Source organism: Egretta garzetta, unplaced genomic scaffold, assembly GCF_000687185.1.
Source record: "Egretta garzetta isolate BGI_Z169 unplaced genomic scaffold, ASM68718v1 scaffold161, whole genome shotgun sequence".
Taxonomy (NCBI): domain Eukaryota; kingdom Metazoa; phylum Chordata; class Aves; order Pelecaniformes; family Ardeidae; genus Egretta; species Egretta garzetta.
The window spans coordinates 5,316,109-5,340,219 of NW_009258754.1; the positions used below are offsets into that span (position 1 = coordinate 5,316,109).

Sequence of the window (24,111 nt, forward strand, 5' to 3'; positions counted from 1 at the left end):
GTTGGGGTTTTTTTTTTTTTTTTTTTTTTTTTTTTTGGCTCGGATTTAAGTAAATATCCCGTGTCCAATGAAGCATTTCCTTTTTACTTACACAAGTGTCTCTAGCACTCAAAGGTGGGTATCGGAGCCCAAAGCATCCTGTTTGCTGCTCTGGCTTTCGGTGAGGATCACCTTTCTGCTGATGTTGCTTATACCAACTGTGTGAAGGAAATCCAGGTGCTAATGGCCAGTGGCCCCATATGATTTCCATCCTAGACTGGATCTCTTGGATCCTTTCCCCAGCTCTCATACAGAGGCATGGCCAAGTTTCATCTGCATCAGGAAATTAAAACACCCATTTTCACTCCCAGCCTCTAGGCTGAAACAGCCTCTTATGCACTGTGAGCACCCTTCTTCTGGTCCAAGCCCTTCAAGCAGTCTTGATGGCCATTCATGTCACTGTGCAAGAGATCAAAAGGTGCAGCCGTCTCCCCAGAGGAACCGTCCAGTTGCAGCACTGTTTTTCACAGCTGGTTTGCCAGGCAGCTAATGTGGTCCTGTCTCAGAGAAGGGTAGCCCTCGCTGGAGCATGGGCTGTGTCAGTCGTGTCACTACAGGCTGTCTCCACCCCTGAAAGCCACAGAGAGGCCATCTGTCCATTTATTTCTTGACCAGGAGTCAGGCAGTCACAGGAAGGTGGCATGTGGGAGGCTGGTTGTGTAGTGGTTGCTCATTTGGATGACGTCCAGCGAGAGGAGGACGTGTGGGACAAAGCACCGAGTCGCTCGCAGTGTGACTGTGTGTGGAGACATCTCCAGCAATGCAGCTGTAGGTGGGTGACCTTCTCATACTTCTGACTGTCTCTTGAATACTGTGATAAACTGTCAGGAGATTTCAATTGACTTGGTAGAAGCTGATTGTTTGCAGAAGTGTCCTAAAATCAGCAGACCGTCCCCATTCAGCAAAGCATTGAAGTGCATCTCTTTGACATGAATAGGATGTAAGTATTGACGTGAGGAGTTTGGTGCAGTAAGGATTTTAATTAAAATATGATTTCTTCAGTAATGTGGCTCAGATAAAATCAAACTCACGGACAACTTCAGTAAAGAAATGTTTCCCACAATATTTGTAAATATGTGGTGGAATTCTCTTTGATTTTTAGTGCAGTGTGACCCTTTATTTTTTTGTTTTCAGTACATTAGCAAATCTCTGAAAAATAAGTTTTGGAAGAGTTTTCTATTGCCTTAGTTCATTTATTCAAGTTTATCATTACTTTGATGTCTCTTACAACAAAAAATCAAAACTCATGAGACTTTTTTGGTGTATTGATGAATGTTTGCTTTCAGTTAGAAAGTAATTGTTCTAGAGATAAGACTTTTCAGCTAGCAGGTCTACTTACATATAGTAAATGTGCTGCGACAACATTTTCCTGTGTAATATGAGGCTACCTATATTTAAAAAGTTGTAAGGTATCAAACTTTTCATATTTCCTTGAAGTTTATGAAATTGCTAGAAAATAGGATTTTTCTCTCACAGGTTTGACACAGGCATTGAAGAATCCCTCCTTACATCTCCATACATATGAAATTACCTTTGACAGAAAAGATAAAGAATTTATCTCCTACTAGTTGAGAAAACTGGCCCTTTGATCAAATGCTAACATGAAAAACTTGGGGGGAAATTCAGTAAGACCCCAGTCAGTCATCACTGAGCACTAAGAATTTATCCTGGGCTTTTTCTATTTTATTTTTTTACGGAGGAAAAGGAGCACTTCTCAGATTTGTTCATAGAAACCTTTCAGTGACAGTTCCTCCGGATTAATCCCTTTCCTACAGAAAGGATGTTAGACATGCTTGTAGAACTGTATAGGTTTGTCACTGTAGTATATGTGCATCTGTTGGTTACAAAGCGGTTGTATTCTCTTTGCAGCCTTGTGAAGAAGGTAAATTCCCTTCCATAGTACTGGAAATGGGATTCCTAGGAGATTAGATTTGCCAGATTGTGTCTGTAACTCCTGGAGCTACCTCTGGCTGAGCCGGAGGCTCTGCAGTGCCTGTCTTGCCCCCCACAGTCCACAAGCATCAGAACTACCGCTGGGTCACTGTTAGATGCTGGTGAGATGCAGCACGTCCCCTGTAGCCTCATTCAAAATGTTCACCGCATCAGTTGGAAGAGTTTTGACTTTATTTCACTGGTGCTGTGTATTCACTGAGTAAAGCAGAGCAACTGGTTACTGGGTCACAACGGTGGCGTTCATCCAGGCCACCAAACTCCCTGTCTCAATCCACTCCTCCCTAGAGGGCTTGGAGAGACAGCATTGAAGAAAGCATCACCCAGAGATGCTGCTATTCGAATTTACAGGACTTCTTTTCCCATCACATCTGGGCCCAAAGACTCGAGAAGAGAAAGACCAGAGTGCTCCCCTTCAAGGGAAATTACAGTCAAATCATAGCAGTTTTAGTAACAAGCAAGGAAGGGAGCAGCAGGGCTTGTCGGCTGCGCCTGCAGCCCCCTTACCTGTTTCATCCTCAGCTCTCATGGCTCCCGTGGTGTGTGGTATTGTGTAGGGGACCACTTCTCGCTCGGGGATCAAGCGTGCAGCATCACACTCCTCAGCAGTTAGCAGTGTCTGCATTGTGTTCTGCTGCGGCAATTACAAATCACATCCCGTTAATCTCTGAGGTTTGGTGACACTATTATTTCAACTGCCAATGTGAGTTATTGTATCCTTTTGAACAGAAAGGTATATATGAACTACCAGGGAGGAAACAATTGATGTCAAAATTGAAGTCAAAATACTGTTAAGTTCATTTCTAATGAGTGCTAGTCATCCAGCTAAGTTTGCTCTAGAGGGAGATGGCAGATTCAGGCCAGAATATAATCCCTACTATCAAATGGTAATTATGAGAGCAAATACCTGTCTGTATCCATTTTGAGCTAGGTGCTGAGTCGGAAACGCTGCTGTGCAGAATGTTGCCTAGGGAATACAGAGAACTGCAGGATCTGGTAATGTCGTTTCTTAGAGGCGATAAAAATGAGAGGTGTTCTGTCTGCTGTTTCAAATGTGTTCATTTCTGAGCAAACCAAGACAGCAGCATTTCAGGTGCGAATTGTATCTCTGATAGGGGTAAATAAGCAGGTAGCACTAGAGGTTCAAAATATGCCTGGTTTGAGGGGTTTTTGCCTGGTGGCACATTCCCACAGAAAACTGAAACCCACCCAGATTTGTCTGGGGGACAACCCATCATTCTGGGGCATAGCCCAGGGCTGTTGTCAGGGGTATTTTGATACGTGCGCTTCCCCTCTCCATTGTCCCCATTCTTTTCCGTCTTGGCCCCCCAGGTCATATTTCAAGAAGGATTAAATGTGATGAAGCTTTTTACTGGAGGGTTTTGAAGGTTTATTTCCCCACAGAGACTCTTTTGAGCAGATACAGTGACTACTTCAAGAGGGGAAAAAAAATCTCCTTTCAAAACTCTTTTATTTTTGAGGTTCTATTAAAGGACTGGGCTCCTCTGTGCTCTCTTTTGTGCTCATGCCTAACACAATGTGATACCCATCAGACTGCATAGAGAAGTTGCTGGGTACAAGCAAAAAGAGCCTTCAGCTTTCCTCTCCACAATGCTTTTAACTTTGAGCAAGTCAGAGGCCCTGATTTCTCCCCAGATTATTCCAGGCACCTCTCCAGTATAAATAAGGTAAGTAATTCATATCCTGAGATGCCAGAAGTATCTAGGGAAAATTTTTTTCCATCAAGCCTCTCTTTTGATTTAGGCATTGCTCCCCACTTTTTTCATGTCTCTTTGGTTTGCCACTTTGTCACCAAGAGGAGCCACCTAGGAGGAAATAACCAGAAGATTATCAGGGGATGGGCTGGGTATCATTCTGTAATTCCTTTGCTTTTGGTGTGGGTGGGGGAAAAATATCTATGCTTAGCCTCCTCTTCTGCCTCCTGCACATAGAGGGATGAGCAACCGCTCATATTAGTTATTCAACCTCAGTGTTGCACCCTCCTCTTTTTAGTGCTCTTTTCAGGTGTCGGTTGTGGAGTGACTGACAACCTTGGTTCCTAACAGGGCTAACAAGCCCAGCTGCCAAATAAACTGGAGACAAAGGAGACAGCAATAATATACTGATTCGTTCCTTTGATTTACATAAGAACGGGTTTATAATGACCATAAATGATTATTTTTACAAGAGGTACATAAACAAGTAAAATTGAAATGACTGCTCTGCGTGCTACTGCACATTCCTAATGCTGCATTTGTACACGTACAAATGAATCCTCCACTTCCACCAGCCAATTACTGCCATAAAGTGCCTGTGGCTGTGCAGGACGGCAGTCCCTCCTGTAGCGCATGTATACAGGGAAGTCCATTCCATTCACCTCCACAGAGAGGGGACATTGATGAAAGGTTTGGCGTTACCCAGCTTCCCCATGAATCATTACCACCTTTTGTCTTTTAAAACAGATGATACTTAATATTTTTGTGCATTAATTGGAGTCAGGCCATTTGTTCTGTCTTGTTTTGGATGCAAGACAAGTGCAAAGGTTTTACGTGTAAGTAGTCTGTCAGGGTCTCTCTGTACTAGGACCCTGCACACTAGCAGAGCTCCCTACACAAATACTGCCCATCCCAGATAAAGGTTGAGCTCTCTAACTGTGTAGGTGTTATTGTGACTTAGTGTCATGCTGTATCCTACCCGTCAGAGAACTTGTGCTGTTCCCTTCAGCACACGGGGAGCCCAGAAATGTTTGGAGCAAAGAGGAAAAATAGCACTTTGGTTTGGGGAAGCAATTGGGATGTGCAGAAAAGCAGAAATGTCAGAAGGAAAAGCAAATTGCTTAGAGATACCTGAGGAAAGAATCTTCACTTTCCTTCCAGAAACTTGTGGGTGATGAGTGTTTTATGTCCTCAGCATCTTTCTTGGAAAGCATCCATGATTTCATGCACACAAAAAGCAAAACAGCTGAGATGTGAAGAGACTGAAAGAGAAGCAAAGCCAAAGGTTGACAGCTAGACTGGGTCTGTGCCATGCGTGGCAACAGGAGAAGCCCTTTCTGCCTGTTTTGGCTGTACAAACATCAGCATTGTCGCTATCCCATTGCTGCTGTAATCAAAGCACCCCCTTCAGCTGTGAGCATGAGGAGAACTTCTGTCATCTTCAGTTCTTCCTTTATCCAGCACCATACTAACCCAAGCATCTCAACTTGGAGGTTCAGAGGTGCTTCTGGCTGTCTCAGGTGTGCGAGGTCAGATGAGAATATTCCCGCTGTGCTGAGCACAAAGCCCTTTGGGGAGTGCTAGGTCCAAATCTCTCCATTCTCAGTCTTTCACAGAATCCAGTCCAGAATTATTAACACATGATAAATGTTTATGGATTATGTTTCCATTTTATAGAATCATTTAGGTTCGAAAAGACCTTTAAGATCAAGTCCAACCATAAACGTAGCGTTCCCATTTCCACCATGATAACGATACTTACAACCGAGTCTAGCCCACCCTTTGCTTCTACCAGCGTGCCTGCTACCTGCCACGGGGCTGGCTGTTGATTTATGCTGACTTGAAAGGAGAGATTTGATAGCTCAGCGTAGGCCAAGGCAAAAACAAATACATGAATATCAGTAAATATGGGGACAGGGAAAAATATGAAGACAGCAGTTAAGATTAGACATGTACCAAACGGCTTTAAAACATTAATTGCATTGTATACTTGGTCAAGCATGAAGTTATCTCTACATAATCATTTGGTGTATTTCAAGGATAATAATTAACAGCGTAGCAGGTAGGCCAAAAAACAAGCTCCTGCCTCTCTCAGCCTTTACAAATAAGGTTTGATGCGTACGTTGCATGGCAATCTCCAGGTGCCAAGGCATATGTTGTCATTGGGTAACTTCATTTTTTAGAGGCAGGTTGGGTGGCTTTGCGAATTTCTGAATTAAATAGCTGTTCGTAATAAGCCTGTCAAGTAGTGCTTCGGGAACCTGGTACCATTTGTTTTCATTGCAGGAAGTATTAAAAAAAACCCAACACCACACACATGAAAATATTAATCTCATTAGACCTTCACTGAGCTGAACTTCTAGGAGGCTGCATAATTTGGGGAAGGTTACTTCATCTTGCACTGTACCGTGTCTCTTTGCTGACAGCTTTCCCCATTATAACACTGCCTTTGATACTTCTCACTTGGAATTTACTGCACCTCACATCAGCAGAAGCTGTTGTGTACTTGTATCATCGCATCTGATTTTTTTTTTCTTTTAAGAACCATAACATCATTCTACATTTTCTATTTTTGATGCCCATCCTGTTCTTAGCAAGATCACGCATTTGGTTCTGGTACACCCTAGGTAAATACAGTAAATGATTGATCCTGCTCCAGATGTTCCTGGTTTTCACTAATCCAGGAGCCCCAGTGTCAGATCAGGACACTGTGGCGCTTGGAGCTGTACAAACAGAACAAAGACAATCCCTCATCAAATAATTGCGGATAAAGAATCATGAGCTACATGTGAGCTACAAGCTTGAAACCCAGCATATCATGACTTATGCAGTTTGATTTTTGATTTGGAGATAAGTTAAATGACCTTTTAGTAAATGCCTGAACTTAGAATGAAATGACATCTGGCTGCTTCAGTTTCTGGACTGAAGGATACTCTGAAGGTAATTGCAGGTTTCTTCCATGACCATCACCTGGATCACTTTAGCTTTGTCATGTCTCCGTTATCTCATCTGAAAAACGGGAATAATACTTCCTAGGACTGCTGCCACACTTCCTGTTTGTAACATCTCTTAGGACTCTGGAACGAAAGATGACTTAGAAATATAAGAAGTTACTTATTTCATTGATTTTTATGGAATTAGCATCAAGACAGTAACACTTTGATCTATGAACTCCCAGGGTCCCTTGTTACCTGCTGAAAGGGGTCAAAATACCTGGCAGCTGCTGAGATGGTTTTCCATCTGCCCAGGTCTCTTCTCTTTAACACGTGTGTTGTAGCGGTAAGTAACTGTATTCATTTCGACTTCTGTCCTCTTGCATCTTTCTTCAGGCCGGACTGAAACACTCCTGCTGACAATGAGTAGGACCATACTCCATAAAAAGTCTCATTGATTGCAGAAGGGCTTTCACTGATATGTTGTACTATTCATTGTTAAGTAAGGGGATAAATACCACAGTCTGGCTCTGTACAGCGAAAGCAACAGAAACTGGAGGGTGGGGAGTGGGAATTACAGAGACAAGGAAACCTTTCATTTAAAAAAGATGCAAAGAAAACGTGATTCATCTGAATGTCTTAACTCTAAAGAAAAGCTTTCACTGGAAAATGATAGAATATAGTATAGAGGCTGGCATCTGTAGATGAATTTAGAAAGCTCATTCCAAATAAGAATATAAATGACTTGGCTGCTGTATCATAAATTTTACCCAAACACTGGGAATTCAACTGAAGTATGACTTTAACCACTGAAGAATTCCAGGATTTAAAGGATATGGTGTTTCTGGGAGGGAGGCTGTTTGGGTTTTGTTGCATTCATTTTTCAGTCATATTTTACAGGCAGATCTTTTAGAAGTGATGTAATGCACTAGCGGTACCACTATTGAAAAAGTATGATTTTAATTTTGTGGGCTTAAAGGCTAAATGAGGGCATAATAATGCCTGAGTCAAAGGTATTTTATACCTGTAAATGTTTGTGTATCTGCTGGTGCTCTGTCTCCTGGCTTGTGCTGGGGTACATTTTTGTGCTACGCCACCCAGCTGGCACTGCAGAGCAGCGGTATGCTGCTCTTAGGCTGCATTAGGCAGCGCTGAAGGTGTGGTTCCCCTCTGTATCTTGTTACCCAAACCAAAGTGAAGCATTTAATGCTTGAGGTGGGGGGAGAAAATTATTCAGACTTGCTTCGCTAGTGCCTTGATGTTAAGGTAGTTGTTCAGAGCTCTGCAAGGCCAGACACAATTCTCCTTGTACTTACAGTGGTAAGCAGCGTTGTACATCGAGTTGGCAGACGTAACTCCAGAATGGGGCGAAGAGGTAGAAAAGGGCCCCATGGCTGCATATGCAGCGTGCTTTCCATTTCAAGAGCCAGACATTTTTTTAAAAGAAAAATGTAATTCAGTTTGCCGTGCTGTTTTAGACCAAAATACAGGTCATAGTGGAAAGCTGCAGCAAGCAGCTGTACCTTCTCCTCCCATCCTGATGCCATCCCCACAGCCTTTCACAATCTCCCCTTCTTCTCCCACTCCACACACAAAGAGCAAAAATGTTGCCGTCACATCTGTTGTTGAGCGCTAATGCTAATCTGTGCCTTCATGCTCTGGCAGCTACAATGTGTGCGCAGTGATGTGTGCTGGGAGCAGGACAGTTTCTCCCTAGTATGCACCAAGAAAAGCTGTGCCAGATACTGACCTTGCTAAACCAAATGGTGTTCAGTCGCCTCGGTACCAGATGCTGTAGGGTGGCCTGTCAGAAGATACGGTGGAAGACTCACTTGGAAACGCTTCCGGGCACGGTGTAGCTGCTCCCTTGCTTTGGTGGTGCACCGCAGAGAAAACTGGTAAGCCCTGCTCCCTGGTCCCACTACAACACTGCAGCTGGATTTTCTTTCGGATGCATTTCAAGGTCTTGATTTTAGTAGGAGTTATAGATGCTCGCTTTATCTGAAAACAAGACAACTTACTTAGACAAACCCTTGGAAAAGCATTTGGCTGACGTTTGCAGTTGCCTATTTTCTATTATTTCCACTGTACAGCAGTGAAGAAAATAAGTTGATGAAAGTTCAACAATCCAAATCTCATGCGTGCTTTATTACTTCCACTCCTGCAGCACCCACAATCCCCAATTAAAGCAGTCATGTTTGTGGGTTTGGGGGGGGGTCTCCTTTTTGATATGTAAGCAAAAAGACGGTAATGAATTTTTAACAAGCTACCTGTGCCTACTCAGCTTTTGTTTACAGCAGACTACCTCATAAAAGGGAAGAATTAAAGCACCGCTAATTTTCAAATCAGCGTGTAATTCATACTTTGGACATGTTTGTGATTTTTTTGCCATGAAATTTTCCTGGACAGCAGGTAAAGCAGAGAATAATCTTCCGATACAAACTCTGATCTTAATTCATTCCTTTATGACTGTAAGCCAAGCTCAACTTTCAGTTATATCAAATTCAGTCTAGTTACAATTAATTATTCCCTAGCACAAGCCATTATTAACAGTATTGGAGACAAACCTCAAATGATCCATATTTCTCTGTAATGGAAAAAACCAAAACACCTGAGGGTGCTTAGCTGCTATGCGGGTTTCCACCATTTGAACTAGTAGAGGTCCGTAATGCATATTCTTGTTCAGAAAGTCTTTTTTTTTTTTTTTTTTTTCCCCCTCCCCTCTAGTAAGCAGATTAAAGAGCAGGGCTCCATTGTATTTAATCAGAAAGAAGTGGGAAAAAGGAATGTCTTGAAGAAACCCAGGAAGTAAAAAATAAATAAAATCATGCTTCTGGTTTTAAGGAAAAACTGCAGTCGAGGGGCTTGTGAGGTCTTAGGGCTATCACCTCTCCCTCAGGTTACAAATGTGCAGAAGTAAACCCCCAGCAGCAGAGCCTCCAAATGTCACACACTCGAGGTGCTGGTGACAGACAGTGCATCCAGCCACACGCCCAGCTTATTCCTCACTGAGGAATTCGGGAGCCGGGCCTTTCAAGTCTCCCCCTTTGGCATTTATCCAAGATCACTGAGGCTTTGAAAAGCAGGATTGTTCTGAAAGGGGGATGGCAGTTCCAAGCAGCCATTTGCAATGGTATTGCACATCCATCGTCTCCCTGTAATACATGACCACGTGTGCGCTCACATCGCAGACAGTGCTCTTTTCACGAGCTGAGCAGCTGGAACGGATGCCAGAGAATTAGAGGAACTGGCCAGCCTTCAAGATTTCTTCACAAGGACTTCTTAATCAGCTCCCATGCCTCTATACTCTCATGTCTGTGTGTCTGGTAATTTGCTCTACTTTATGTACACTCTGTTCGTCATACAGATTGGCTTTTTACTTTCTGCAGCAATTCCTCTCACTTTGCCAACACCTTGCCATTTGCAGCTTTAATGCCTATTGATAGCACTTCATCAGCAATAGCTGCCAATGTATATTCCTTTTACAAGATGTTCACCCTCAGTTTTTATAGATAGTTACGAATTTAGTCACAAACTGATTGAATAGTTCGTTTTCATTTGCTTTTCACATGGAATAGATTAATCAAAATGAATAGATCGGAAACAGTGTGCATTTGTGCTCCGAGGCAGTCAGCTCTACCAAAACCATTCCTGTGTGCCCAGTCTGGTTTTTGATACCTTCAGTGGGTTTTTACAGCTTCCCATAGGCAGCTGCCTGCTCAGCCCTAATACTGGTCCTTGTCCCAGCACCAACACGCATTCCCTAACTTGATTTTCTTCTACCACGGGTAACACTTCACTCCTCAGACTCACCTACAGGAACCTGAGCAATGACCTTGGCTTCACTGACAAGGCAGAGAAGCCTTCTGAAGCCTCGGGCTTTTCTGCGTTCTCTGTCACCCTCTCTCATTATCTGTGGGTACGTGTTTTTCTTAGTCTCCCTTTCACTGGTGATGAGCCCTTCTTATGGCCCTTCACATCCCTGCCAGTTTCAATGCAAGTGCCTGGCTAAACAGGGGATGCCTGGCTGAGCTGTGTGTGGCCACCTCTTCTGCCTGCCCACGCTCTAGTTGGAGACAGTTTGGTAAAATTATTTGGTTTTCAGATGCTCTGACAGATGCTCAGTTTTAAGCAAAACCTATTACCAAAAAACATCCCTGTATAGCTGGTTAGTAATAGTAAAGTCCAAAGCAAGCTTTGGGCACTTCTCCCAGTTCAGTTTCAGACTCACCTTGGTCTGAGGATTATAATTTATAAGTGAAGCCATTTGCTTCTAATTTTTTTTAGCCGAAATGCAGGGGGGAAGAGATTGAGCATCAGCCCATGTAAAAGGGACTTTGTTCTCTTAAGGGATGATACTACAGTAATCCTTAAACAAACAAGATTTCTGTCCCTTGGTATTTTACAAGAAAACCATGTTTTAAGATTTGCATAGAGTTGCATGACCACTGTCATTCTACAGCAATTTTTTTCCCCTGTACTATCAATGGTAGCACTAAATTGCCCTTTAGTATTCAGTGAGGTGCAACAATTTGTTGCAGAGAAACAGATAGGAGATTGTCTCTCCTCCTGCCTTTTTTTCTCCCACACCACAGCTAGCAATAAATGCTCTGGATAGTGCTAGCTCTCATCTCACAGTATCTTCTGCCTTATGGAATAGCCATGTTGGAATTTACATTTTCTTACGGCTTGGTGACGTATTCCAGGAGTTTCTCTATTTCCTTTTACAACAGCCTGTCTTGACTTGCTTTAATCTTGGAAGGTGTCATTAGCCTGTGCTGCTTGAGTGTACCAAGGTAGCAACAGAGGGATGTTGTTTAGTGCATATCCCGACAGGCAGCAGTCGAAGATGGTTCAGTGAAATTAATAGGCCTATCTTTTATAATTATTTTGAATGTTTTTAATCTAAATTTGTAACTAGATGGCTACAAATCTGTGGGGCTTCTAGTTTAAGGTTTGATTGCAACCTTACTTAATGCCTGGTAACTTGGTAACTGTTCTGGATACCAGTAAATGTTGGGTTTCAATTAAATTAAAAATGGCCACTGATGTTCTTTGCTGTCCTTTAATTATCAAGATCTGTGTCTTACCATTCTTGATTTGACAGTAGCTCGTGAATGCCTCAATCAAGATCATGACCCTATGATGCTTAGCTACTGTAGGTCCACAGAAATTATTGTCCATGTCCCAGAGAGCCTAAACAGGCCAGGAAAGAAAACTGAATTGCTGCAAACTTTATTCTGAGCTCCCTGGCTTTTATAGGAACTGGTTCATTGCCCAGGGAATGCTACTCAGCCACCAGTGATTCAAAAGACTCTTCCACTCACCTTGCACTGTCTCTGCCAGTCTGGGAAACTATTACCTCTGCTTTGTAACACACCAGTCTTCATGAACTTTGCTTCAGATCTCTAATCTATCCTTCAGTTACGTATTTTTCCCCACCTAGCTCAGTATGCAGCCCTTTCTCCATCAGCTGGTTCCAATTATGTGATCCTCACATGCTATTTCTGAATAAATGTTCTTTGAAGTTATAAAGTAGAAAGATGCCCTTGGTAAGCTACTTTGATTCTGTTGCTTCAAACAGGAACAGCACTGTTGATGTATAAAGGTTAATTTCATCCATCTCAACTCAAGTTAAACAAGAATTTAATGAAGTCCAACAGATGCTGAGTTTACTACTCCTGAAAACCCAGTTTCTCCAAATTCTTTACCCAGGTAGATGCTCTATGTTTTCTTTTCTAGCAAAGGATATATTGCTTGGGCTAATTTTTTCTAAGATCTTAGATGTCAAGAATAAACCTACTGAGAACAATCCAAGATGCTTAGTCTTCTCTAAAAAACAAACAAACAAACCAACCTGCTTGATTTAATTCCTGAGTGGGAGCCCAGCTTTCCTAATGAGTACTAAGAACCTAAGTGCTAAGAACCCTGAGGAATCAACCCATACCTATTGTGGCAAGGTTGTGGCCAAGCTCACAGTGAAGTTCTGCTTGTCTCTGCTGGTTACATTTTGGCTTTGACTCAAGTCTGACCCAGGGCCAGGAAGAGGATTGCAGAGATGGAGAACCAGGGCTCAAACCCTTATCCCCACAGGAGAATGAGCCACGTGGCTTCGTGCAGACATGCAGATGTTTGGTATGCATCAATTAAAATACAAAGTCTTAATTCAAAAGAAAAACCCTTTGTAATCCCAAATGAACAAGTGCATACCTCAATTCTAGATTGGATCGTTTAGAGCACTGCTACAATAGCAAATTGAAGGGTCTCTTAAAACCTATGGTGTCAGTGATAGGTGGCTTAGGTAGATCATGACACAGTTGACTTTTACAGCAAAACTCCATCTTACCAAGATTGAATCTGCATGCAAAATACAGTTTGCCAGGCCTGGACATCCACAGGCTGTATCATAGCAGTCCCCGAGTGCAGGTTCACGTCAGAGATGTTAATTGTCTCCAAACATGAGGCAAGTAATCTGCATTTTGAAGAGTCTCTAAATGGGCATTTACATAATTTATGTTTTACAAAGTCCACTGATGCATATTTGCATAATAGACCGCAGCAGTGCCAAGAGATCCATTGCAGCACACAGGGTCAGCTCTCATGAACTTCCAGCAGGTTTTTCCCTTTATTGGAGCTCTTATGACAGAAAGAAATCGGCAATAACTGATAAATCTCACAGAGAAGACTGAGTGCCTGTCAAAGCTTCTTTGGCTGGGTGGAAACATACAGAAATCAAGCCGCCTGCTCAGCCGCCTAAGAAGTGCTCTGCATGTGTCCATGCCAGTCCTGTGCATAGGAAGAAGCAGAGATGGCCTTTATGTATTCATTCAAGTTCATTGGGCTTCCTGATCCAGAGTCTCCTGTCGCTCTCCACTTGCTTGCAGCAACACCCTGCTGCTTTCATGCTCTCCAACTTCTTCCTCCTTAAAAACGAATACATTTTGTCATCACCACCCTCAGCTACTTGGCACGATCCTTTGGAGAGGTGCTGCAAGGGCCTTGGGAACCACGCTGGCTTTGTCACTAGTCTCACCAAGCTGTCAAGCTTGAGTACTTCAGTGTAGAGAGAAGCCAGTTGAAAGTTACAGACCTTTGAGTTCTGATGCAATGTTCATCACTATCAAAATGGTGTTTTTATCATTATCACAATGGAGTTAATACCTCGGGGGGTTTCTAGCTGATGTGTGGGCTATAGCCAGAAGTTTTTTCCACGTGGTTAAGTGGGAGAAGAAAGCGGTCACCGCTTTGTCGCTGCTGGCCAATGTAAAGTTTAGCAGTGGTGTTACCCTGAGAAGGGGGAAGACTGATAGCCCTCAGCCTATCGCGTACTGCAGCATCAGCAGGTCTACCTAAATTCAGTCCTGGTGGTCTTGGTGTAGATGTCTCCCATGAAAACTGGAAGGAGCAGTTCCCACTCTTCCAGAACAGAACTGGGGAATGGGATCATTGCCAGGTCCGAACAGGGATTTCCTTCCTTTAATTTTCTCCACAGCCTGAAGACTGACTGAGCATAGTCTTCTGCATATGCTAATGTATGGTGCTTCATTCTGTAAGACATTTTATTAGAAAAGTTTATTTTTTACCCCTTTCAGTTTCTGTTGATTTGGGGCTGAATGGGATAAGGGTTCATCAGTTTCACTGCATGCTACTAATAAGATAATGCTTTTAAGCCGTTTGGTATTTCACATGAAACATGTTCTTCTACTACAGATATTCAGTAGAGTGATGGCTCTAATCACCCTCTCCGTCAATATCTGTCAGCTGTGATAGAGCTGGGGTTCTGGTTGGCGGGATAAACCTAGCAATGTGAAATAGAGGATATGCATGCTGAATAGTTGCCAAACTAGAGCAGGAGAAAAGACTAATTTAAACTTCCTATACCAAAGCTGAAGCAAGCCTAATGCTGTGATGTTTTCCTTTACTGCTTTTGATATTAAGTCTAAAATGATTAGTCCAGGGTAATATCTTGCCACAGTTTCTTTTGATTTCAGTTCTGACTGAAATGAAATACTGGAAAGATTCAATAAACAAATGCTTCCTACTGATTGATCTAAGGACCAGAACTATCCTTTGGCATTGTAATTAATCCTTTTTGTCATCTAGATTAAAAGAAATCAGATGATACGTGGATTGAAGTGATTTCAATATTTATTCTATAATTAAACACCAATTATGATTATATCCTCTTAGAACCTCTTGAAAAGATTTTAGTATAAGGTACTATCTGTGCTCAAGGAATGACAGAAATACAGGGAACATTTTAGATCCTCACTGCTGCCGTTGGGATCTGGTGACTTCAAAGTCTTGCAGAAAAAGTCTGCCCAAGTTTCTTAGGAAGCAGTGGGAATAACCGGAAGAATTTGGCTAGCTTTTAAAGACTGTGGAACGATGAAAGCAGCATGTTTGCCAAGGGAAAAGAACATTTCAGACATCTTTTAGAGATGTTTGCGGTTGTTTTTCTGTGTCTGCTATGCTGGAAGCTGATGCTTTGTTTGTGGTTATTACAATCAGGAATTTGGTCGGGCTGCTGGAATCGTAGATGTTGAACACACCCTGCCTCACAGGGGCAACCGTGAGTTCGAAGGGCTCTGCCCTCAGACACAGAGCTCTTTGGTGGGAGGGGAACTCTTCTGTGGTTTATTTTCTCCTGCCCACTCCTTACATGTAGGACATCTGCTTACGCTAAAATGTGAGAGTATGGCTTCCTAGGCAGATAGCAGTCCATCTTCCTGCCCCTCACTGGAGTTTCCTTGTGGAGGCGTGAAGAGACCTCACTCCGTGGCACTGAGTCATTTCTATTGCCTCTTCTCTATTTGCTGACACCCTGTTACTTAATTTGGGTAGTTCTTTCAACTGTCTTTAGGGCCAATTTGCTCTCAGGGTAGACCCAAGTAGTTAGAGCATGTAGCAATGTTGCAGAGCCTGCTTCAGTCTGAGGGACACCCATCTCTGCCTACCTTTTCTGACTGGATAGGGCAGGAGAGACCTGCATTCAAGCACCCCTTCTAAATCAGCCACAGGAAGGATTTGAACCTAGTTATTGTTTACCCTTGGTGCGCATTTTAACTACTGGCCTAGCTGGCAGATGTCTGTCTGCTCTCTTACCATTTGGTGTGATCCTGCAAGCCTGTGCTGATGAGGAGACCTGCAGGCCATCCTCCACTTCCATCACGGCACCCCAAGGGCCCCGGAGCTCCCAGCTCCGTAGGGCTTTTGAAGATGGAAACTGAAGGATCTGGAAATTGTTATGCCCCTAGGGCTAGGCAATAGCTGAACAAGAGCTTTGAGAAGCTCAGTGGTGCAAAAATGCTTGACGCTGACAGCTAACTCATCACATGGAAGCCTAGAATTTCTTGGGGGTTGGTGTCGCTAGTGCCCAAGTTGTAGCACACTCAAACCTGACCTTCCTCTCAAGCTATGTGATTTTCTTCTTATGGCACAGAGAAACTGTAAATGGTGCTTATATATGACCTGTGAGTTTTTTCAGCTGAGAGAGAAGCTGCCTCTCAGTTTTAGGCCTCAGGGCTGAGACATACACCTAACTTCAAGCAGGTGGTTAATAGTAGTTATTTTGGTGGTACGATCTCTGTTTAAAGCTAAGCAGATGAAGTTCAAATCCTGGCTGTAAGTTGAACTTACGCTGCTGCTAGCATAAGATCATATCCAGTCTTTTTGCAAAATGGAGCTTTGTCTGTTCAGAGCTGTAGAGCAAAATAAAAATCCTGGTTACAAATGTCAATTGCAAATACAATTAGCAGTTTATGAAGAGGCTGGGTATTTGCAACACGTAAATTTTCAAGCAAGAAAAGGTGCAGTTTCCCCTTAAGGGAAAGGGCACCAACAACACATGCTCTTTCTCTTCTCGAGAAATTAAGGAGTGTCTGGGGGAGAGGAGTTGGGATGGCTTTAAATGTTTTCGTATTCGCTTCCAAAATAAGTTTATAGTTTCCCCATATACAATTTAATTAAGCCTTCGATTTGACCTTTGTATTGAGCAATAAAAGTTAACTGGGAAAGATGTGGGTAGAATGAGAGCACAAACAAAGCATGCCCCATGTCAGCCGGTGTGAGAACTGTTTCTGTAACCAAACCTAATGAGATCATCAGGACAAAAAGCAACAGCCAAAGCATTTTCAATTATTACTAATATTTTTCTTCCTTGAGCCAGTTTATATTTTTCTTAATTACAGCTGTGAGCTGTGGCGTGATATTTAGCAGATGCCTTCGGCACTTGGTGTGCTGATCACTTGCACACTCCAGACTGGCAGGGGCACCTAATCTTTGAAGTCTAGAGCACACATTCATCTTTAACCATAAAGGTCAATCCTGCGTTCCTCGCATCCCCCCAAACTCCCATTAAGTTTAATAGGAGTTTTGAGCATGTGAGGCATGCGGTATCAGGATCGCTCTCAGTCTTCTGGATATTGCCAGTGAGGCATGTACAGAATTTCTAAACTTAAGTAATTGATTGCACCATACAGTGATGGCAGAAGGCTGTCACAGAGCTTTTTAGTTGTTTCTTTCATTACAAGAAAGTTACAGCAAAAGTTCAACAGATTTACTGGGAACATCATGTTTTACAGATACTTCCATGCTGTGTTTCAGGATATCATGTCAGCTGTGCTGCAGTACGTACGAGGTATCTGGCAAACTAAACAAGCTTAAACATGCAACCACAAACATGTGCCTAGGACTAGACTAAAAACAGATGTTTCCAGGAAATGTAAAAGATGTTTAGCATGTTTTAAGCTTATACTTTCAGCTTGTCTGCATTTGAATAAGTCCTGTGTTGATATTAACAAAATGACAAAACCTCTTCTTGCAAATGACTGATTGATTAATGGAACTATTGCTGAATCACACAAGGTTTGTTAGGTTAGGTTATTTCTTCACAAGGAAAAGATGGATTGTTCTATCTTGACATTTACCATGGCAGGAGCTGAGGCAGTGGGTTTACTTTTTAGCCCTCAGAACTAATACAATTTTATTGTGGCTCATGGAAATCATGCAGAGTTTGCTATGGCAGCTGTATATCAAAAGCCAAACAAATACAGTGACAGATTTCCTTACAGTGGTGCGGCTGAGGTAATGTCTATTCTTTCTCTATACCTGTGTGTGTGTATATATATATAGCATTCAAATGCATATAGACAAAAGATTGTTTGGGAATGGGGGAAGGAGTTGCCATTTCATGTAAGTGTGACTTACAGTCACCTGACATCTCAAATTGTCTCACAGTTGTTCCTGACTTTTCTTCATTGCACTTTTTTTCTTCATTGCATTTGACTTTTTTTATAGCAGTAGTTCCTGAAAGTTACAGACAATGTTGTTTCTTGAGGAGAGTGACTACGGTTCTTCTCAGCCTGAAGAATTTACATCCAGAATGCGCAAAATGTGTAGGAAATAAAGTTGTTCTCTGGCTGAGCTACAGGGAGAAGCGATCTGCCAAAGATCAGAGTTTCATGCAGAATTAAAAATTGGACATAGATATTCCTAGTCCCAGTTTATGACTGTCCCTCCAAGGCCAACTACTCTTCAGTCACACACTCCTTAAAAAGAGAAATGGACAGATTGCAGAGCGAAAACAGAACACATCAGTTAACCCTCATAACCTTGTCCCGCAGGTCTTCTGCAGAGCCTGGCCCAAACCTAATACAACTCAGGAGTTAAGTGAGGAGAGTGACCTATTCAGTTGTAACTCCTGTAATTCTTCCCTTTTCTGGTTAAAGGTTTTTTCCTCCTAAGGCCAAGATTCCATAAGGAAGTGTGTGGAGAAAAGGCTTCTATGGACACCGTATTCTCAGGCTGAAATAGAAAGGGATAGAACAGTAGATATATGGGAGGCTGCAGAACTGTTAATGACTCCCTTCTTCTGGCTCCAAAAGGGATATATTACACCTGCCTTTCACTGACTAGTATTATATAGTGGACAATAACAGACTCCAGAATTTGGAGAATTGCATCACAAGTTCATCACACTTTGGGATTTCTCACATTCCCATTTCCACAGCCTTTCTGTTTCCGTTTGTCTGCTGCAGCTGTAACTGGAAATAATTAGTGCTGGTCTTCATGTCAGGATAATAGATTATGTGGAAACTGTTGGTACGTTTTATGGCAACAGCATTGTTTTGCCATTTCAGAGCTCCTTCCTTTTGAATATGTAAAAGTAATTTCAGCTTTTGTTACCAGAGGTGATAAAAAGCTAATAATAACACTGCAGCATCTACTGTAATTTAAGAGCCTGTTCCACCAAGTTGCGCCTAGCTTCAGTTTTCTTATGAAGCTGTCAGCCAAAACCAAGCCTGTGATCAAAGTGAAATTTATCAAGCAACTGAGCTACAACATGGAGAGTAAACGTAGATGCTGACCAGCTCACTTTAGACCTGTGTTACCAGTATCATTACAACCATGGTGAGGCATTCAAGACCAAGGCTTGCTACCATAGATGCTGACATTCTGTCTTTGCGAAGCACAGTGTTTGCATGACAGTCGAGGAAGAAATGGCCAGGCCTGACTTCATGTAAGTAACATGGGAAAGCAGAAATAAACCATCTCCCCTTCTGCACTGGGAGATCTTTGCAGGGGAAGACTCCCTATCACACTGATCATTTGCAATCCCAGAGAAAGGGCTGAGCTCAGGTCAGGTGGAGAGAAGGACAGGAAAGGGGTTTCTGTTAAGTAGATGAATTTGTTCCTCCCTTGGCAGGACAATAGGAAACCTCAACAGACATTTAAGTCGACCTTGCTGATACCGTTCATTAGACAGCAACAGCATGCAAGTACACCAATAAATAGTTACATCTTTGATAATCCCTGTCAGTAGCAAACATCAAATCATTTAGGCTAGGGAGGGGGAACTAACAGCTGCCAATATGGCCTGAACTTGTGTCAGATAATCTGATAATAACCTAAAAAAAAAAAAATAATGGCATTGTTTTGCCCCTGTATCATTACTGGCTAAGATTAAGGTGTGCTTTCATGTGTGACTCAGCAAATGTGTTTGAAAGGCAAGCTCAACCCTCACTATAGGGGAGTTCCTAAATTTCCTGTTCCTAAATTAGATGAGGGTGACAGTTTTGACTCTCCCTTTTATCCTAAGCTAGTCTCTCTGAAGAATAGTATTGATCCATATAAGTATTTATGAGAAGTTCAGTACTGTCTGAGCGGCACACGCATTACTGGGTAGCAATCTGCGGTTAAATCTTTGAGGTGAAGATAATCCTAAACGCTCTAAACGTTGAGGTCAAGTAATTTTCATTATGTGCTTTGTTTATGTTGTCAAGATGTGATTCTGACATCAGTTAACACGGATGAAAGTTCAGCTAAGGAAGTGGACTCAGTCCCTTGGACTAACTGAGCTGTTCCTGCACTCATACCAGGGCCTAGGGGGACTCCACTGACCCTGACAGACCTCGTCCTCAGCAAGAGTCCCGAAAGGCAGCTCACGAAGGCTGCTTTGGCCGTCAGCTGCCTTCACCGAGTACCCCTTTTGGCAGGGTTTGAACATTCATATTGGGAGCCTGGATAAGGGAACAGCACAGTAGCAGCTACAGTGGCTGGATCACCATCGTGATGCAGGGGTAAATAAACAGTGTAGAACAATGTCCATACGCCAGTGTCCAAAAGGCCATCACATGTGCTAGCCCGAGATTAGCTGGGGCCTTCAAAGATTTTAACCACTCCACTTCTGGAAAGGAGAGAGGGACTGATGATGGGAATAAAGTTTCTAGCGATGGCAAAAGATTTTAATTGGAAAACATTAAGCCTTTAAAACACAGAAGGTAAATACTAGAATAAACCAAAGCTGTGGGGTTTGGTTGGTTGGGTTTATGAAGTCTGATCCGGGGGCTTGATTCATGGGTACTGAACATCTGGGGTTTGCTTTGTTGAGACTGGAGTTTAATTTCTGTGCTAGTCTTCATGCTGACACTTTTTTTTAAAGCATGCTCACTAATTTTTTGCCTTTTCAATGTCAGTAGTAGACAGAACATAACCATCTCTGACTCTGAGAAAAAGATCTAAGAGGAAAAACTCATTTAACTCTGAGTCTCTCAGCCAAAACCCTGGAGTGAGTAAGCAACGAGAACTCTGAGGAAACCAGAATAAAACATGGAATCTTTAATTGCTGAAATTTTTGCCTTAAAAACTAAATATAGGATTGAAAAAGATCTTGACCTGAATTAGGACTGAGGCTATTTTTATTTATTTTTAAGAGAGAAAACTGAGCATTTTAAATAAAAGGCCAGTTTTGCACAATTAAATCCCAAATTAGAATTGGCCATGAATAACAGTAAAGACAGAGAGAGAATTCAGAATGTAGTCCTTCCCATGGAAAGGATAAGGGCAGAATTTTCTAATGTATTATTTAACGCTTATTATGTAGTGCATTAAGCAGTCACTGAGAGGAAAGCTTTTAAAAACCAACAGCCTCTCTGGTAGCATTAAATCTTACCTTAGTTTTTTGGTTAAGTCAATATGAAGAAAATAAACGAATTAATACATTTCAGTCTGCCCGATTTATAGAGGCCAATCAAGTTACAATGCTGGACATGGCCAACTGAAAGAGGGGAATAGGTTTACCTGAGTGAGGTCTTAATTTAATCAGCTGGCCCCAGAGAGCTGAAGTCAGCAGGCTGGGATGATATAAGAGGCAGCAGAGAAATAGTGCCTTTACCGCAGTCGAAAAGGAGAATGACAGTGATGGAAAGGAGTCTAGGCAGTGTCAGAACACACCTATTTCCATGATTTATTCTTAATTTACTTTAATGACAGTCTGAAGGTTGTCCATTTTTCTTTAAGTATCCTCAGAATACTGATATTTTCTAAACATTTGGAGCATGCTTCTTCTCCCCCTCATTTCTGTTAGCTCTATTGCAAGCTGGAATTGAAGAGCTATTTTGAAAGAGGAGTGTTTTGCCATAATGAATCTGAGTGCAGTGTCAGACTAACCTTTTCCCACTGTTTGCCTTGCCAGCCAATGTGTCCCTTCTCTGCAGTCGCCCTTGAGTCAGGTCTAGGAATCGCAAGTTCCCCTTGGATTAATATTGATATTATAATGAAATGGAGGAATTCATTGCATTTCTTTTCGTTTATACTGGCAAAAGAACAATGTGTGCTTTCCCAATACCATAGCTCATTTTTATTACCAAGTGAGTTTATTGATGGTTGTTCAGAAATACTGACATGCAGACAATGATCTCGGATTGCATTTACATTTCTGGAATACTTTCTATCTTTCCAGTTTCTGCCAGGAACTTGCTTCTGTGATTCAGAGTTTTTATTTTAAGATTGGACTGTTGTTTAATCTGCATTACAAATCTATGCCTTTTGCTTTCCTGTGTATGTGCACTGCATTCATTAGCATCACAAATCCTTTAAGCTTGGACCTGAACAATTATTGTTAATTTATAAATTCTTCCAGGTAGGAATTTGTTTTTTGCCAGGCACTCCGGTATGCTTTTACAGATTGACTGTAAAGTCATCATCCTGTCATCAGATGAAATAGTGATTTTTTTTTTTTTCCCCCCACAATGCCAATGAGAGGGTTCAAGGGCAACATGATCTCAGTAATACTTGCAAATAGCTTGCAAATGTCAGGATAACTGGAGATCCTTATCAGTCTTTTTCTCATCTAAAAAAATCCATGGTTTTGCAATAAAGGGCGACTACAACTACTACTTTTTTATTAATCTAGTCCTTTACATAAAAGATGCCGAGAATTGCCCCAAAATGCATCTGAAGGGGAAAAAAAGCCCAAGTGATATCGTTCCATACTTAAAAAATACAAATTCCAGACAATTTCATACAAAAAAAATCTTTGTACTCGCTAGGAAAAACAATGAAACAAGACTTAAAGCATTTTGTCTTCATAGACACTTTTTGCCCATGTTGGTGAACAAGGCATATGCAACACCTCCGTATTTCCTCACATCAGCAATCTTTCTTGCCAGGTTGTCTTACCGTATCAAGGGTCACCTGTTGCTTTGAAGTTAAGGGCAGTGGCAAAGCCGAAAGAAGCCAGGAAGCTCCCTGTTACATTAAGTCAATATGCTGAGTTGCTGCAGGAGACCAGAGAGCAATTTGACGGGCGTTTCACTGGGGCACGTTACAAAACCACTCAATCCAAACTTCATATTTTAAAGCATGAGCCAGTTCCCATCCCAGGGGAAACTGAAGGTACTTTTTGTGACAGAAAACCAGGTTCTGAGACCAGCCACTGCAATGCAGAATACCTGTTAACTCTACTCAGGCTGCGTCTACAAGTAGACAAGCAGAGCAGGCCAGTTAGAGAAGATTTGTTGAGCAAAACAGTGGCCACACTGGATCCAACTAAAACATTAATACAAGTGCCCCATCGCTCTCCATACATAGTTCAGTTACTCCGACCAGTGTACAACATGTTTCCACAACAGACAGAATTTAAAGCCACTACTTAAAAGATGCACAATTAATCTGACGTTTGCTTTCATGTTTTCAGATATACTCAAGGACAAGAAAACCCATCCAGAAAACAGAAACGAACCAAAACCAACTGTGAAAAAGATTGACACCACAACCACCACAAGCACTGTCAAGTCATCCTCTAAACACAGTGTAACTGGAAATGGGAGCAGTCCAGCCCTGAGTTCCCCACTTGTTATTTTAACAGCACTAGCAGTTCTGTGGTGTTGTCCACTGTAGCTGTACTGCCTTGCAGCCACGGCGCAAGCATTTCTGTTCACTGTCATTTATACCTACAGCCTTACCCAACAGAAAACAAACCTAAATGGCTCTCTAGTTTATGTGATATGTTAGAATAAATATTAAACGATACGCTGGAGTTGGCAGATACCAAGTGTCATCGCTTAAATGTCTGAACATAGCCTTTGACAAAGCCCACCCAAGATACAGAGGGAATGATGACAAGGGTCTGAGTAGCTTAAGTTATGGGGTAGAAATAATTGAAAACACAGAAATTGTGTATGTGTGTGTTATTGTTTTTCTCAATTTTGTTTGCTGGAATCTTGACTGGCTGGTTTTGTTTGATTTTTCTGATAAATTATATGAATGGTCAGTCTCCAAATTCAAGCCAATCCATACGTTATTGTTCTAGTGAACAGCTAACAAGCTATGTCTACAGTTGTAAACCATGTTAAAGTGAAGTACTCCTACCAGCCTGATGAAATTCCTTAAGTGGTCAGGAAGATCAAAGCATGTTTGAAACTTCTTTTCACTCTTACTGTTTAGATTGTAGGAAGCAACATAAAAGCATATGGTGTGTCTAATATATCAGTATAGTTGCCTTAACTATGGGAAAAATTAGAACTACTTGGTTTATTGAGGGATATAGATAGTGAGTTTCCCTGCCCCACAAAATGCCATTACCAGATGCTTAAGCATATGCTCAAGGCTTATTGGATGAATGTCCAGCAACAGGAAACATAAACAAACATAATAATGTTTTATACAGTTGAATGCAGCTCTGTACAGAGAAA

General features: G+C 42.0%; 1 protein-coding gene across 1 annotated transcript in view; it reads left to right on the forward strand.

The window, feature by feature from the left end:
- The window catches only part of LOC104135455 (glypican-5), a 361,472-nt gene extending 338,155 nt beyond the window's left edge, over window positions 1-23,317 (forward strand). Inside the window, exon 8 of the mRNA XM_009649110.2 lies at window positions 23,115-23,317. Coding sequence (XP_009647405.1) covers window positions 23,115-23,317 — 203 coding nt within the window. The remainder of the gene's footprint in view (window positions 1-23,114) is intronic.
- Window positions 23,318-24,111: the final 794 nt, after the last annotated feature.